The following is a 16,752-nucleotide window of genomic DNA, read 5'->3' on the forward strand; positions in this document are numbered from 1 at the left end:
TTTTCACTTAAGTAATTAATGTAGTTAATTTCCATCAAAACAAGAAATAACTTGAAACTAATAGAACCTTGACATTCCTATACAAAGAATTTAATTTATAATACACTAGTTTATATCTTTCGAAAAAACGCAAAGTATTATACTCCCTTGGCCAGTTTATCACTTGCAAATCCCCAGCAACGCTTTTTGTTCGTGTAATTTTTTTCTCACTGTTTTTTCAAATGAAATATAATATTACAGCAACTGTGTGCATAACCCTATGTTTCATCAATATCACTGCTTCATCTTCAGCGCAAAAAATGTTTATCGTAAGTTGGCGTTAAAACGGCAAGAACTAAAATGTAACGAAAAAACATCTTGGATTTAAGCAATAAAATTTTCCGAATGAAGTTTAAATACTTATGCATAGAACTATCAGGCTGTGGCAACGTTGAAGCAGAAGAGAAGGCTGTCTAAACAATACAATATGGCGTAATAAAAACATTGGCATTGAAGATTCTTCTTCTTCATCTTTCATCTCCTCTAAGAAGGTTATCAACCATCATGGCAATTCGCACTTTCGATACCGCTGCTCTAAAGAGGTCAGCAGAAGTGCAGTTAAACCAAGCTGTCAAGAGATGCGTCTTCTTCCGCGACTCCTTCTACCCTGTATTCTTCCTTGCATTATTAATTGCAACAAGTTATAACGCTCGCCCCTCATGACATGTCCCAGATATTGCAGTTTTCTGACTTTAATTGTATTTAAAACCTCTTTATCTTTTCCCATTCTTCTCAACACCTCGACATTCGTGACTCTATACACCCAACTTATTCTTAATATCCTTCTGTAGGCCCATAACTCGAAGGCTTCTAATATGTCCGAAACATCTTTCTTTAATGTCCAAGCCTCCAACCCATAAAATAATACGGAGAACACGTAGCATCTCAGAAGTCTTATCTTTACAGAAATTGAAATGTCCCTGCTGCAGAGTACTTTTTTCAGTTTGTTGAAAGAATTTCTTGTCTGTCCTATTCTTGCCTTAATCTCTTCTATGTACTCATTATTTTCGTTAATGATTGTACCCAGATATTTATATTTTTCAACTTTTTTAATTTGTTCTTCATGTATTGTTATGTTTTCTTGGCGCTGTTGGGCTTTTGTAATTACCATAAATTGTGTCTTTTTTGTGTTTAGGGACAGTCCGTTTTCGTCACTGACTTCTACCACTCTGTCAACCATTCATTGTAAATCCTCAAGACATTCCGCTAATAAAATAGTGTCGTCGGCAAACCGTATATTATTGATTGGTCGGCCATTTACTTTTATTCCCATAGTTAGTTCTTCTAGTGCTTCCTGGATTATTTCCTCTGAATACAAATTGAACAAAGTAGCAGGACACAGGCCTTCCTGACGCCCCTCTCAATCTGTATTTCATTTGAAAAGACGTTGTTCTCTTTTACAACAGCGATCTGATTATAATAGATAGCGCTAATGATCCTGATGTCTCTCATATCTACGTTTTTCTTTTCAAGTAATTCGATAAGACGGTTATGTCTGACCTTATCGAAGGCTTTGTTGTAATCTAAGAAACACACATACTGGCTGATTAGCAGTGCATTTCTAAATCCAAATTGTGTGTCACTTAAGTCCTGCTCAAGTTTGTTGTGTATTCTCCAGTGTATAATTTTTAAAAATATTTTGAGCGTATGACTCATTAAACGTATTATCCGGTAGTCTTGGCATTCTTTTGCATTTGGTTTTTTTGGTAGTGTTATGAATGTTGACATCAGCCAATCTCTGGGAATGATTCCTGTACTGTATATTGTATTAATAAGTCGACCAATATTCCAATTTGCTGTTCTTCTATTAACCGTATTATGTCTACAGGTATTTCATCAGGACCTGTTGCCTTGTTGTTCTTTGTTCGCTTTATCGCCTCTAATAACTCATCTTCTGTTATGTCTGGGCCGTTGTCGAACTTTTCCTGCTCTAGTACTATCTCAGTCCGTTCGTCTTTAAATAGCTCTTGAATATATTCCTGCGATCTTTTAAGCCTTTCACCGACGTCTATAATTATTTTGCCGTTTTTATCCAGCAGTATGTTTGATTTTTTCTTAACATTAGTGCCTGTTATTTTCCTAATTTCCCTAATTGTGAAGATAGAAAGCTGATATAAGGCCTATAATGACACACACCGCAGAAACTAGACCAGAAACGACTAAAACCAAACGATCGCTTGAAACAAGAGAAATGAGGTATTTTGTGGCATAGCTGCAAAGACTCTGAAATTCAAACAGGCGATTCGCCTAGAAGAAAGAAGAAGAAGTGTTTCTGAGACAATTAAATAAGTAACGATTATAATTTTAAATTAGCAAAGAAATTACTCTGATTGTTAGTTATTAATATATAATAATGATCTTTCATTTTGACATAACAATATAAGATTAGATATAACATTAAACAAAACTAAGCACAGGATTTCATTGTTAGAGTAACGCAACATACTCGGCCATTTTAAAATGATGAAACTAACAAGAAAATGTTGCTTGCAGTTTTCTTAAAAAAAAAAGACATTTACATTTTCAAAAAAGCCCATCACCAGTACTAAGTAAAAAATATGAGAATTTTTTTGGATAAGTTTTTTTTACTATTTTGCTCATTCAACCTTTTATTTAGTTTATATTTTCTTTCTGTGTTTAAGTAACTAATAAATGTTTCAGTAAATACTCACATCCAACCGTTGCCGACCTGCATTGCAGTATCTGAATTTCCAGAAAGAGATCTGAAACAAACAAATCTTGGATAAATAACTATTTTGTATTTAAAATCAAATTAAAACACTAAAAAAGGTCAAACAAAGTATTCTTCTAAAGCTCTAGACAGATAAGGAAACGCCGAGAAGGTCTCAATGAAAGAAAAATCTATATCTGCACCTTCAGTAGTAGAAGACGGGCAACATCCAATTGGGTGGCTAAAGTACATGTGGTTCGAGTGATTGTTGGATTCTGGGTCGATTAGTAAAAAGTGTGCAACCGGGAATGTGAATGTGAGCGACTAAGCAACCCAAGCAGGATATAGACCGGACGAGATCGTTTTAACCTTCGATATTATTCGAAAATGAAATTTACCGAGACCTTCTTCAACCTGAACAATTCTATATTTTAAAAAAAGAAATTTGCAGGGTGAATGTATCAGTATGTGAGATCGCAGAAACACATTGGAAGGCCACATCAAAGATCGTTTTATCAAAATATTAAACTCCAGACCTTACAAGACTATTGTTATATACATGTTAACTATAAAAGACTAGCACTGATTCGGAATATGATCAACTAGAACAGGTCATCCCCAACATACCATGTAAGTATATCTTATTAGTTATTGGAGACTTTACGCTAAGATAGGAAACACCAAAGACTATGACCAGATACGTAATGTTCTCGGTAAACATAGACTTAACTAAAGAAATCAACGAGATTTCTTTAGTTAAGTCTAAATCCAGACGACTGGATCAATTTGGATATCATAGAAATATCATATCCAAGAAAAAAACAGAAATGGGATATTCACAAAACAAAGAGAAAATCAAATATCATTAAAGAAGAGATGGTAAAATGCACTAAATCAAAATATATTAAAAAATATCAAATGTCACACGTACCACAAAATAATCAAATAAAGTAATAAAATATCATATCAAATAAAGTAGTTAAATATCATATTAAATGTCATAATTATACAAAAGAATCAAATTCAGTAATCAGATAAAATATTCATAGTAAAAGATCCCACTGTAAGGATCACTAGGTTCATAACGTAGTTCATCAAACTCACATTTTTACATACATTTAAAATTAGGGAAATACATTGATAATAGGCTGCCAGTCAAAAGTGGCCGCAAATATTTCTAATTCAATTAATATCTAGTAATTAATTTTTGACCAAAAATTTTATTTCGTTCATTTATTTTTTAAATAAAGTACGATGCTCAAGGCGTATATGCATGTTTTTTATATCAAATTAAAGCTAATGTTTTTGGTAATATGATGATATAAGATTGTCTGAGAAAAATGGTCGAAAATTAGGGTTTCCAGCTGTTAAAAACACAAAACGAAAGATAAAGTAAAATAGAGTTACGAGTCGGAACATCACTGGTTTGACAAGAGATAATATGTATATTATATATATATATATATATATATATATATATATATATATATATATATATATATATATATATAGGGTTAATATTAAATTATATATATATATATATATATATATATATATATATATATATATATATATATTAACAAATGTCTTAAAAACTCACACAACTGACACTTCAAACCAATAAAAAAATAATTTCCAGAATTTCTTCTACGTATCGCTGAGCTGACATTTTTTCTTTGACGAAGATTAAAGGTGACCTTGAACCGTAAGCGATTGCATCCCACACCATAACCCTAATAACTTCTGTGGAGTCTATTCGCAATTTTCCGAAAAGAAAGTTCGCCTTCCTTTAGACCAACTATCCGCACCCTATCAATTTCGAGTTAATGGAAATTTGAGGGTCTTCGTACTCTAGACATTGCAAAGGACTTTGAAAGAACCGTAGACCGCTAAATTTTGATTGGTACTAAACTTAAAAAAATAATAAGACATAGACTTCATAGAAAAAGTCGAGGAACAATAAGAATGGCCCGAGAAACCAAACAAAATCATTCTTCCAACATCTCCACAGAAAGAAAACGAATAGTTCTCCAAAGAAAGCACCTGATTTAGACGAGATCACAAACAGAGCTCTGAAATATCTACCGGCGAAAGCTATAGTATTTCTAACGAATTTAACAACCGCTATACTGAGATACAGGCTCTTCCCAAACTGATGGCGATGGAAGTAAGCCCATGTCATTATGATCCCAAAGCCAGGATAGGACACCACGTTCCAGCAAAATTACAGGCCGATTAGCTTACTCCCAGCAATCAGTAAAATAGTGAAAAGAGTCATACTTAGCAGACTGCAAGTTGCCACAGTGAAAAAAGTTATTGGGTAAAAAATAAAAATCGCGTCTGTGTCTGTTTTTTTTTGCTTCGTTTTCGTTTTTTGAATATATTTTTGTCAAAAAAATTATTTTTGTCTTTAAAAGGTGAAATTTCGTTAGGAAATTTAATTTTGAACAACTTTTCTGTAGATGTATATGTACGAAAGCCGCATAGAATTCACACAAATGCACCCTAGTGCATAGGGACAAATACTGTCCTTTCTTAAAAACGCACACCCTTTAAATGGTAGCACTCTGCGGTTTTTTTATATTTGGGTCCGCTGACCATCGTATCGTAAAATTGAATAATTTTGTCACTTCTTCTTTTGGTGCCAATCCTCTGTGGATGTTGGCAATCACGTTGGTCCATACAACTTTGTTGACCGTTGACCTTTGACCTTTGTTGCTGCTCTAAATAGATGTATGGTAGTCATCCCTGCCCACTGTTTGATGTTCTTCAACCACGATGTCCTTCTGCGCCCTTGAGATCTTTTGCCTTCTATCTTGTAGAAGTATGCTCTAAGTATGTCATCTTTCTGATTTTCACGATACGCATAATTTCCGGATCTTTATTCATACGTTGGATTACGGTGTTGTTTGTAACATGATGGATATAGGGAATTCTGAGCATGCGGCGGTAGCACCACATTTCGAAGCCTTCTAATCGTTTGGATGTTGCCTCCGTCAAGGTCCAGGCTTCGACTCCATATAAAAGGGTAGAAAATACATAGCATTTTAAGACTTGTGTTCTTATATCAATGTTCAGGTGCATATTACATAAAATCTTCTTTATGCAATTGAAGACAGCTTTCGTCTTTTCTATACGACATCTTATTTTCTGTGAGTGGTCCCATTCCTTATTTAGGCTGCATCCAAGGTATATAATTTTGTCGATTATTTCCAAGGGTTCATTATTAGCTGTAAATTGGTGCTGTATTACGTCGTTTTTACTTACTACAAGAATTTTGGTCTTCTTACAGTTTAATTTCATGCCGTATCTGTCACAGGCTTCCACTACACGGTCTAATTTTGTCACTAACAACTTTAAACTTTAAATAAGTGATAGAATTCTATGTTTACCAACAGTACTGGCCTATCCGAATGGTAAAGTACCGATTAAGAAAAAAATTGAAGATATATGCAAGCTAATGGACATACCAGAGGAAGAAAGATCATTTTTTGAAGAGATTAGTATGCAGTGGCCTACTCTGATGCAATTAATGATGATTAATGCTTTTACGAGACAAAAAAATTGTTGAGAACGATAAAAGTACGCAAGACTGCATACCTTGGACACATACTAAGAAATAATAAATATAGTCTTCTGCAGGTCATCATGCAGGGTAGAGTCGATGGCAAAAAGGGAATAGGTAGAAAGAGGAAGTCATGGCTGCGAAATATTCGAGACTGGACAAACATGACTGTAGACGAATTATTCCACGTTGCAAAAGATAGAGAAGCCTTTAAAAATGTGGTCGCCAACCTCCGTTAATGGGGACGGCATAGGAAGAAGAAGAATGCTTTTACTATGTTTGACATTTGATAAAGACAATAAAATTTCAAAAAAAATAAATTTTTTTAATTTCTTTCCTGAGAAAACTTAAGTTTTACTTTTCTAAATTCCATAAATAATATGACTTAAGAAAAACATTTACAAAAAAAAAGGTCTAATACATAATGCATAATTTTGTACATGATTGTGAAATATTATTGTAAAAATTATTTTAACACATTTTTTCCTACAGCGCCAGCGCTTTAAACTAGTTTTTCCATTACTGTATTAATTGGTAACACACATTTTTGTATTTTTTGTTTTAATTTGTCCGAAAAACGTTAGAAACTATAAAACGTTAGTCTGCAATTTGGCCGTCTACTTCCGAGAATTCGTTAAGGACCTCACCACCAATCAACAAGAAAACATAACATATGTGTGGCATTGACCACCGTCTGACTTTATGCGTTTTAGATGCAAAATAGTTCTGTGGAACAAAGGGGTACCTCGGCGTACTTTTCCTTTAACAATTCTTTGCACTTTGACGCTGCTGTGGCGATAGTACAGGTTGTCCAGCTCTTATGAAAAATTTGGCAAATTTTATATACTGTTATTATGATACATTAAACAAAATGCTAGTATAAAAGTATAATAAAAATATGAGCCATCTTTAACTAATCAGTTACTGTCCTCTTTTTGTTTCTTCTATGTAGCTATAGATTCCTAACATCTATGTCGCCATAGGTTACTGTATTGTGAAGTATTCTTGTGTCTATGACTTATCGCTGAAAATATATTAAGTGACAGAAATCTGGAAACCTATTATAAATTATATTATTTTAATAAAATTTGTTATACAGGCTTATCTTGGCAAAAACAATAAAATATTGATCCACGATAGGTGGACCTATCGTGGTGACAAATAAACATTCATCAGTCTTTACTTATCGTGGTCCTCATAATATTACAAGTGATTGACTATTTGACTTCATAATATAATTAGCAATAAAGTTGAAAGTAAGAGAGTCTTTGAAACCACCTCAAATATTGCAAAAAATCAGTGGATGACACAGAAAATCCTAGATCTGATGGAAGTTCAACGGAAACATAAAAATAGAAATATTAACAAATACCGGGAAATCAACAAATTCATAAAAAGAAAAATAAAGCAAGCCAAAGAATCTTGGATCCAGAATTTATGTACAGAAATAGAAGACCTCAAAAAAAAATACGACAATTTCAACCTCCACATGAAACTTAAATATATATCCGGAATTGGGAGACTGAAAAATGCTCACGTACTAAACGGAAAAATTTGTGATCACGAGCAAGAGTGCACAGAATGGGAGAGATACATCAGATTTTGACGATGCTTCTCGAGAAAATGATACACATACACGTACTACCTGTTAGACAGAGGTCCCAGTATACTGAAATCAGAAATCAGACGAGCGATACAACAAGCCGAAAATAATAAAGCACCTGGACCAGATCAGATCTCTGTTGCGCTACTTAAACTTTTGGACGAGGAAAACATTATCTACTTAACTACCTTTAACAAAATTTACAACGAAGGAATAATATCAGGTGATCGGTTGGAGTCACTGTTTATAACATTATCAACGAAAAACAGGCCTAAAAAATGTAGTGATTTTAAACTAATCAGTTTGATGAGCCACACACTTTGATGAAGAAACTTTTACGAATTATACAAAATCGAGTATTCCTTCTGTGCCTACCCATCAAACGTGGAGTACGACAGGGTTATGTTTTATCACCCAGTCTTTTTAATCTGTACTCTGAAGAAATCTTTAGGGAGGCTTTGGATGATAAGACAAGAGGGAGTAAGACTAGGCGGAGAAGTAATCAATATCATCAGATACGCTGACGTTATAACCGTTCTTGCAGAAAATTTACAAGATTTCCAAACATTAGTAAATCTAGTCAGTGAAGCAGGTTATCGGAGAGGCCTTAAAATCAACATAACAAAACCAAAGTGGATGGCGGTGGGAAAGATTAATATAGATTCTGGTTTGCTTTCTTTAATGTAGAGGAGATAGAACGCGTAAACCATTTTAAATACCTCGGCAGCTGTAAATGTGAATTGATGTAAATTGTGACTCTGAAGAGATAATAACCAGGATCGAAATATCTCATAAGGCTTTTGTGACCTGGGAACCAGTTTTGTGTAACAAACCTGTCGACACATATTCGCAAGAAGGTCCTGAAATGTTATGTGTGGTCTATCCTATTATATGGTTGTGAGACATGGACATTAAAAAACACAATGCTTAACAAATTAGAAGCATTCGAATTGTGGTGCTATCGACGGATCCTAAAAATATCATGGGTTTCGCACACTTCCAATGAAGATATTCTTAAAATGATGAATCAGAACGCTTGCTCATAACATCATAAAGAAAAGAAAAATGAAATACTTCGGCCATATAATTAGAGGACCCAAATACCATTGACTTCAGCCTATAATACAAGGAAACGTGGAAGGAGAGAGTTGGATTGGTCGAAAGAGACTTTCAGAGAATTATTTCGCACAGCAGTCAATAGAGAACGGTTTCAAGAAGTTGTAAACATGATGATGGCCAACGTCTGAATACGGACACGGCACCTAAAGAAGAAGAATAAAGTTAAGATACTGTTTAAAATGCGATCTACTGAAAGATAAATGTTTCTACAGTAACGGAAATTAAAGTGTAAATAATGGTAACTGACTTTTTATACCAAGTAGCGATCTATAGTTATATAGTATATATAGCATTATAAGTATCATAATGATCTATTCAAATAAGAAGGAAACATTCTTATTAAAATATGGAAAACAAGGATAATGTGGAAAAAGTACTAAATTAGAAGACAGGAATCGAAATCTTTTATAACTTGATTGTTAAGACAAAGTACAAAATGTAAATTTTTTCAATGTAGAATATCAAATTAGAATAGCAATCAATATAGAAAAGCCTGGAGGCTAATTAACTTAATACGTTTTGAATGTACATTTCAATCTGATACCAGGACGAGCATTAAAAATTAAAAATTTCCTTTTCACGATTACACGCTAAGATAAACGGCGTATATTTTAAATTCATTAAGGGGATATAAGATACACTCTAATCTCGCTTTTAATCGTTTGGACGTATTTACACAAGCAGAATAAGGACGAAAAATATGTAATACCCTTAAGCTAGAGGGTTTATCTTGGCTTCTCGGTTGCCAAAAATTCGTTTTATGTTCGACGTGTGACGAATATCTCAGCAGAGGTTTAGAAACACCTGTAAGAGAAAGACGTTGCAAGATTTTTAAAACTTTTTCAAATTAGATTTTAATTTATTTTGCATTTTTAACGCGTATAATTATGTTTTACAACTACAAGATAATAACTGAAACGTTTGATATATCTCGTACATACTTTACCCCAGTCAATATGTGAAAAAATCATATAAAGATTTTAAACGTTCTAAAAGGTATATGAGGTTCTAAAAGTATGAATTTTTTTATTTACAAAAATACTTACAATATTATAAATACATAACATATACAATTATTTTAACACATAAATATTATTTTGAATTGTGGTAACAATAGATTATCAAATGATGTTCAAAATTTTCTAATAAAAACTTATGGATTCTATCTGAATACATATATTTGTAAATAGAAAAACTTCTTTCGACATCAACTGATGTAACTGGGGCATTTTTCAAATTTACTATAATAGATGGTTCTAAATTAAGTGGTTCGGAAAATGTCCCAGCTAGTACTTGAACCACTTCAGAAAGAACCTGGTAACCACTATTTTTTTCCATGGTTACTTTAAATTTTTCAAAAATTTCCTTTCCAATAGTACCTTTAACGTTCTGACACAATGACTCAAATTCTTTTATTAAAACTGTACTCTCTAATAATGATAATTTGGAGGATTCTAATTGAGTTATAGTTTTCTGGACAAGACTATAATTTGATTTTATGAATGCCAGTTGCTGTTTGAGGATATTATTTTGGAAGGCTTGCTTAGCTTCCAATAAAGATTGGAAACTATCATCCGTTAAAAGGGTAATTATTTTTTTAAATCAAGAAAATGGTCAGCATAGAAATTAGCTGCTTCCAACCATGTTCCCCAACGTGTTAAAATGGGTTGCGGTGGCAGTGGAACAGCAGGAGGCATATCTCTGTAACATTGTATTCTTACAGGTGATTTCGGAATAAATTTTTGACGCTCGCTATTAAACTGTTAACTAGTGAAAATGTTTTTCTTACTTCCTCCGCAACTCTGTTTATTCCATGCGTTAAACAAGTGACATGTATTAAGTTTGGATAAAATATTTTTAAATTTTGTCTTGCTTTCACCATATCTGGTGCGGCATCAGATAAAATAAGCAATAATTTATCATTAGGCACAGCAGAAGGAAGAAAAAAGTTTGCTAATGCTTCTTGTACAAAAAACTGGATACAGCAAGCACAAGATAGAACACTTTGGAGACAAACAGGGGAGACCTATGTCCAGCAGTGGATTGAGAGAGGCTGATGATGAATGCTTCTTGTAGAAACTGTAATATTGTTAGAGCGTTGGTTTTTTCCACTTGCTTAGGAGGAAATTAAATACGATTTTGGAAAGGTTTCATCGCTAAGTACACCAATTAATAAGTGCACAATGTATCTTCCTGACGAGTCAGTGGTCTCGTCCACACATAATATGTAAAAGTAATTATTACCGATTTCGGCTTTTATGTTGTGGATAACTGAGGAGTATAACAAATTGATATTGTTTCTCTTTAGAGTTCGTTCACTGGGAATGTTTTGTTTGCAATATTTTTTTAAAAAAGAACTAAAGTTTTCATTAGATAATTTTGAAAGCGGTATATTAGAAAATATTTCGGCTTTTATGTTGTGGATAACTGAGGAGTATAACAAATTGACATTGTTTCTCTTTAGAGTTCGTTCACTGGGAATGTTTTGTTTGCAATATTTTTTTAAAATAGTTTTCATTAGATAATTTTGAAAGCGGTATATTAGAAGCGGTATATTACTAATGCACGACACAAGTCTTCGTTAAAAGTTTCTTGTTCGGTTTGTTTTTTGGAACTTGACTGAAAGCACTTGGACACTGAAGGTTGATATTCACCGGATGTGGTTTTTACTTTTTTAGCTAAATGTTTCGCGGTTCTGACATGCTGATCTATTTGAATTTTTTTTTTCAGATGAAATTTAAAAAAGAATATAAATATTCTATAGTTGTACCCATTTTAAAAATCTAACATTGTAGAAAAAAACTAAAAATGAACCGTTTTTGCATAACAAATAAAATATTTAATTAAATCAAATAAAAATCGGTGTAGTTATCTTGAAAATGTTAAGAAATGACTGTACAAGAAGAAAGAACACCCAAATATTTACAAGAGGCTCTTGGTCTTTTCTGTTTACATTTAAAGAAAAAATACTGTGAGCATAAATTAAAAGCACTTAATTAATTAAGTCCAATATAGGATATGTTTTTGTTTTTAGCAAAATTAAAACAAACTATGCTTTTGTTAGAAAAAAATGTTAGCGACCTTTCAGTGGACTATTGAATGATTTGAATTTTAAATAGGTATCATATTTTTTATCGCAAGGAGTCATATTTTTTATCGCAAGGAGTTTAAAGAATGCTTAAAAAAAAAATACATCGATTTATTTATTGCGAACTAGCCTTGTGTCGGTACTTTTCTTAAACATAATCTCCAATTTTAAAATCTTTGTTTGTACCATCGTGTAAATTTTTAAAATAAAATAAAAAATAATACATATGTACTTACGGTTTTGCCACAACATGAGCAATAAACTTTATCCATATCCATAGATAGCTCTTTGTAAGGTTTTATCCAAGTTGAAACATTGCTTATTTTCGGCATTTTCAAAGCACAATAATTATTCACAATTAGAAATACACGTTGTTTACGCCTCCAATTTTACAACAAAAGTGAAACCAAGTGAAACTGACCGTCAAAATAAAATTTTTTACCTAGAGACATAAACTGGCAAACACAAACCTTTAATTCCAGGACAAAACGTGACAAAACTATAAGCCGCTGTCTTTTATTAGTTACTATACCAAGAATTTGAATACCAAGTGACTATAAAACAAAATTAAATATTGGCATTTTCATGCTATCTGTAAGTTTGAATATAAAAATATATAGTTAACACCAAATTTTCAAATTATATGCAGTTTATGCTCTTTTATAAAAATATGCAAAATTGGACATTTTTGCATTTTTTATGCATTATATGCAAAATATGCAATTTGCATATTTGCCTAAGCCTACTGATGATAAATACTTGAAGACGTCAGGTTATTTTTGCTGTTTTTTTAAACAATCATTAAATGTGAAAAAATCATTTTTTGACTATAAAACATTTCTTAAGCATTTTATAGAAAAATGATTCAAATAATAGTTGTAGATCTTAAAACGTTCTTTCATTTGCGAGTTTCAAAATTAATATCAATTGACCGGGATAATTCCAAAAAACCCGTATGTTTGTAGTAATTTATAAATGTTAACAACTTTCTTTTTTTAATAATGACATGTAATCTAGCTATTTGAAATTATGGCAATTAATGAGTTATTGAAGTGTGCTAAATCTCAGCTAGATCGATCAAGTGGTTTTTAAATTATTCAATTTTTTATCTCGGAGACCGATTATTTAAACCACTGTACTTGCCGAAACAGTGACTTTGCTATGCTTTGTGCCCTCCAAATAAAATTTGGCAGGACCCTGGTCCACCTGGCCTGTCGGCTATATGACCGTTAGCTATATGACCGTTAGCGAATCCACTGCCCCTACGAGTCCAACACCAAAGTGAAGGTGCCATGCCACGTATGCAAGAAACGTTTCATGGGGCTCCACCTTCCCCGTAGTACCTGTGTTGCGATTACCTCACCTACCCGTTATCTAGACAGGTCGCCGCCGGGGATCTCTCCTCTACCACTCTTGAATCTCCCGACGGGTACGTGCCGGGGCACCCACACCACGCCTGACACTAGGCCAGGAGAGGTATGTACGGGCCCAGCTCATTCGACCTCGCCAGGTTCTTTTGGAATGAGAGTAGAGTGGTCCCACGAGAGTCTCGTCTCGGATACTAGGAATGTAGACCGGTGACCGTGTCGCCTAAGCGACCGTGTGCGTTTCTACAAACCCGAAACCTCAGGCGACGGCTCTCCACCTCTCGATTCCTACCCATTAGTCGCCTCTTACGACAGGCAGGGCCTTCTTGCCTCGGCCGTATTCTTATCTCCGCGAGCCGAAGGAAGGCCGAAACAGGGACTATCGAGGTATTTAGCAGATCGCAAAAGAAGTAACTTCGAACAATATTACCGGAGTTATAGAACTTTGTTTTTTTCGTGCGATTTTGCTGAAACACATTTTTGCACACTTTATCTTTATACTACTGTTTCGTGATTGAACGAATCGAAAGCAAAACAAAAAACGAAGTTTGAATGAATTTTCGTCTTATATTTTTTAGCATTTTTCCGATTCTTATCCAGAAATGCTCACAGGAAGGATTTGGAGATAACAACAATATCATTATGTAAAATGTATCTGATGTATCTCTCCCATTCTTTGTACTCTTTTTTTCCGTCTAGTAGGTGAGTATTTTTCAGTTTCCCAATTCCGGAGATATAATTAAGTTTCCTGTGCAGGTTGAAATTGTCGTATTTTTTTTGAGGTCTTCTATTTCTGTACATAAATTCTGGATCCAAGATTCTTTGGCTTGCTTTATTTTTCTTTTTATGAATTTGTTGATTTCCCGGTATTTGTTAATATTTCTATTTTTATGTTTCCGTTGAGCTTCCATCAGATCTAGGATTTTCTGTGTCATCCACTGATTTTTTGCAATATTTGAGGTGGTTTTAAAGACTCTTTTACTTCCAACTTTAATACCCAATTATATTATGAGGTCACAGCGATGGACACAGCGAATAATACAGTGGAGACCGAGACAAGAAGCACATCGAAGTAGAGGTCGTCCACCAACAAGATGGTCTGATGACATAAAACGGATCGACAAAAATTGGATGCAAACAGCACAAAACAGAAATACATGGAAAAGACTGAGGGAGACCTATATCCAGCAGTGGATAGACCCGGGTTAAATGATGATGATGATTATGAGGTCAAACAGTCAATCACTTGTAATATTATGAGTATGATATCTCTTACTCTGTAAGAGATAGTTCTCTTTGCGAATAAATAATGAAGGTATTGTACTGTCAACCATTAGGAACTGTACTATAGTTTATTGAATATTTTGCCTGTATGAGTCCATTTCAATTTAGGTAAAGAGAAATAAGAATAAGACTTAAAATCAATTTATTCTACCACCAACGACCGGTTTCGCATACTATAATTTTCTATGGCTAATGATGAATTGTTTCAGTTCCTCCATCACATAAGTAATGCACATAGTATTTTACTATCTGACATCACAATATTTTTCACTACCGACCATTTTTCTAAACGAAATTTTAGAAGAAAATGGCAGCATACAGTTTGGAGATACGTATTATATTATGAAAAATTTTAAATTCTACACATATAAAACGACTTAAGGATCAAATAGGGAAGTAACATTTTTATTTCATTTTCTATTGATTCAACCAGTTTTCATTTTTTCAATTAGAAGTAATAGCCTTGCGTTTTATTCTGTAACGGTACCTTCTTATCAGCCCCAAATCCAACTGTTGTTACCTTAACGTGGCGTAAAAACTCCACAAAGTTGTAACTCCTGTATTCCAGGAGGCACAATCATTAGCCTCTTAAAACCAAATAATGAATTATTAACCGTCACATCCACAACGCGTTCCACTCTCATAAAATTGCAATATTCAATGTAATCATAATAATCTCGATCATCGACGTCCTTTTCAGCTGGTGTCGAGAAATTCGCCAGAATCATAATAAATCGATAAGTGGCTCGTTACTTAAGATATGTACAGGGTACTGAATTGTATTGACCTAAAGATTGAATCAACAAAATTCAAACACTGAACTCCATACAGTTGACACTTCATATTAAAATAGTTTAGTTAAAAAAATCAGACCATAAGCGCTTTAATTAAAAAAAAAAAAAAAAAAATAAGAATGGTCCACACGATTATATGGGAGATGGGAAAACCCAATACTATGTAGTATAATCTTAATTATTAGACAACGACGATAAAATAGTTAAAACACGAGATTTTGAGCTCATGCACGACAATATTTTATATATAATATAGTTTAACAACTATTATAGCTTAATAAAGATTACAAATTTACTACCTTGATCAAAGGTAGTTTTGTATATAGGCCTAGTGGTGGTAACGTATATTGTGGAACGCTTTAAATGCGGCCAAATTTGATCCCTTATCTTTTTTACAACCGACCGGATGCTTGTGCGAAGCGTTTTAGTTTGGGAGCAGTTCGTTTAATAGAGTGTAGGGTGTTGTTTACTGAAATTAAATTATTTTGAATAGTGATATGGCGTCCGTGGACAATGTGGTTGAAAATATTGCGCACGATAAAAACACTGATTTTATAGAAAGTGCCGGTGCCAATATCGCTGTGAATCTATTTCCTGAAAAAAAAAGTACCTGTAAAGAAGATTCGAATGCATTTAAATGCTGAAACACAGCAAGTATGTTTCAATTTGTACAAAAATCAAAGAAATTTGGCTGGATTATGTTGCTCTACGAGCGTAATCATCTTAATAACACCCTTGGTATATAAATAACTATTAAACCACTGCTTTTTAATTGATAATGAAGCGCGTATTGCAGGGCGAGCGCTCATTTGTACAATGAGAATTTAAACCAGCAAAAATTTGTGCCCTAGATCTTGTTGTGCGTCCATCCTGTCATAAGCGCTTCATTAATGATTAAAAAACAATGTTTTAAAATAGGCCCAAAATACTTATCGGGAAATGATAGAACAAGATTTAAACTTGAATTTAGGTCGAAAACCAACAAGAGAATTATTTTATTCAGATTGATCCAAAGTATAAAAAAAATTTGTTCGGCCGAAAAAGTTTATTACTACAATTTCTTAAAAAAAAATTGAACAACTTTTCGCCTGAGCGACCTCTTGAACCTTAGTTTGGGGTATATGATGGAAGTGATTACGTAAAAAATTCTCGTGGGGATATTTTTCCAAACGAACCCGAGCTTTTTGCCTTAATAAGTTCATAATTATTTATTAGGAAATAA

General features: G+C 33.4%; 1 protein-coding gene across 4 annotated transcripts in view; it reads right to left on the minus strand.

Moving 5' to 3' along the window:
* The window catches only part of Imp (IGF-II mRNA-binding protein), a 318,650-nt gene that overhangs the window by 237,411 nt on the left and 64,487 nt on the right, over window positions 1–16,752 (minus strand). For all 4 annotated transcript variants that reach the window (XM_072522676.1, XM_072522675.1, XM_072522674.1 and 1 more), the window contains exon 3: window positions 2,712–2,762. In XM_072522676.1, the coding sequence (XP_072378777.1) occupies window positions 2,712–2,762 (51 nt within the window). The remainder of the gene's footprint in view (window positions 1–2,711; window positions 2,763–16,752) is intronic.

The sequence above is a fragment of the Diabrotica undecimpunctata genome, chromosome 2 (assembly GCF_040954645.1).
Source record: "Diabrotica undecimpunctata isolate CICGRU chromosome 2, icDiaUnde3, whole genome shotgun sequence".
In the NCBI taxonomy this organism is placed as follows: domain Eukaryota; kingdom Metazoa; phylum Arthropoda; class Insecta; order Coleoptera; family Chrysomelidae; genus Diabrotica; species Diabrotica undecimpunctata.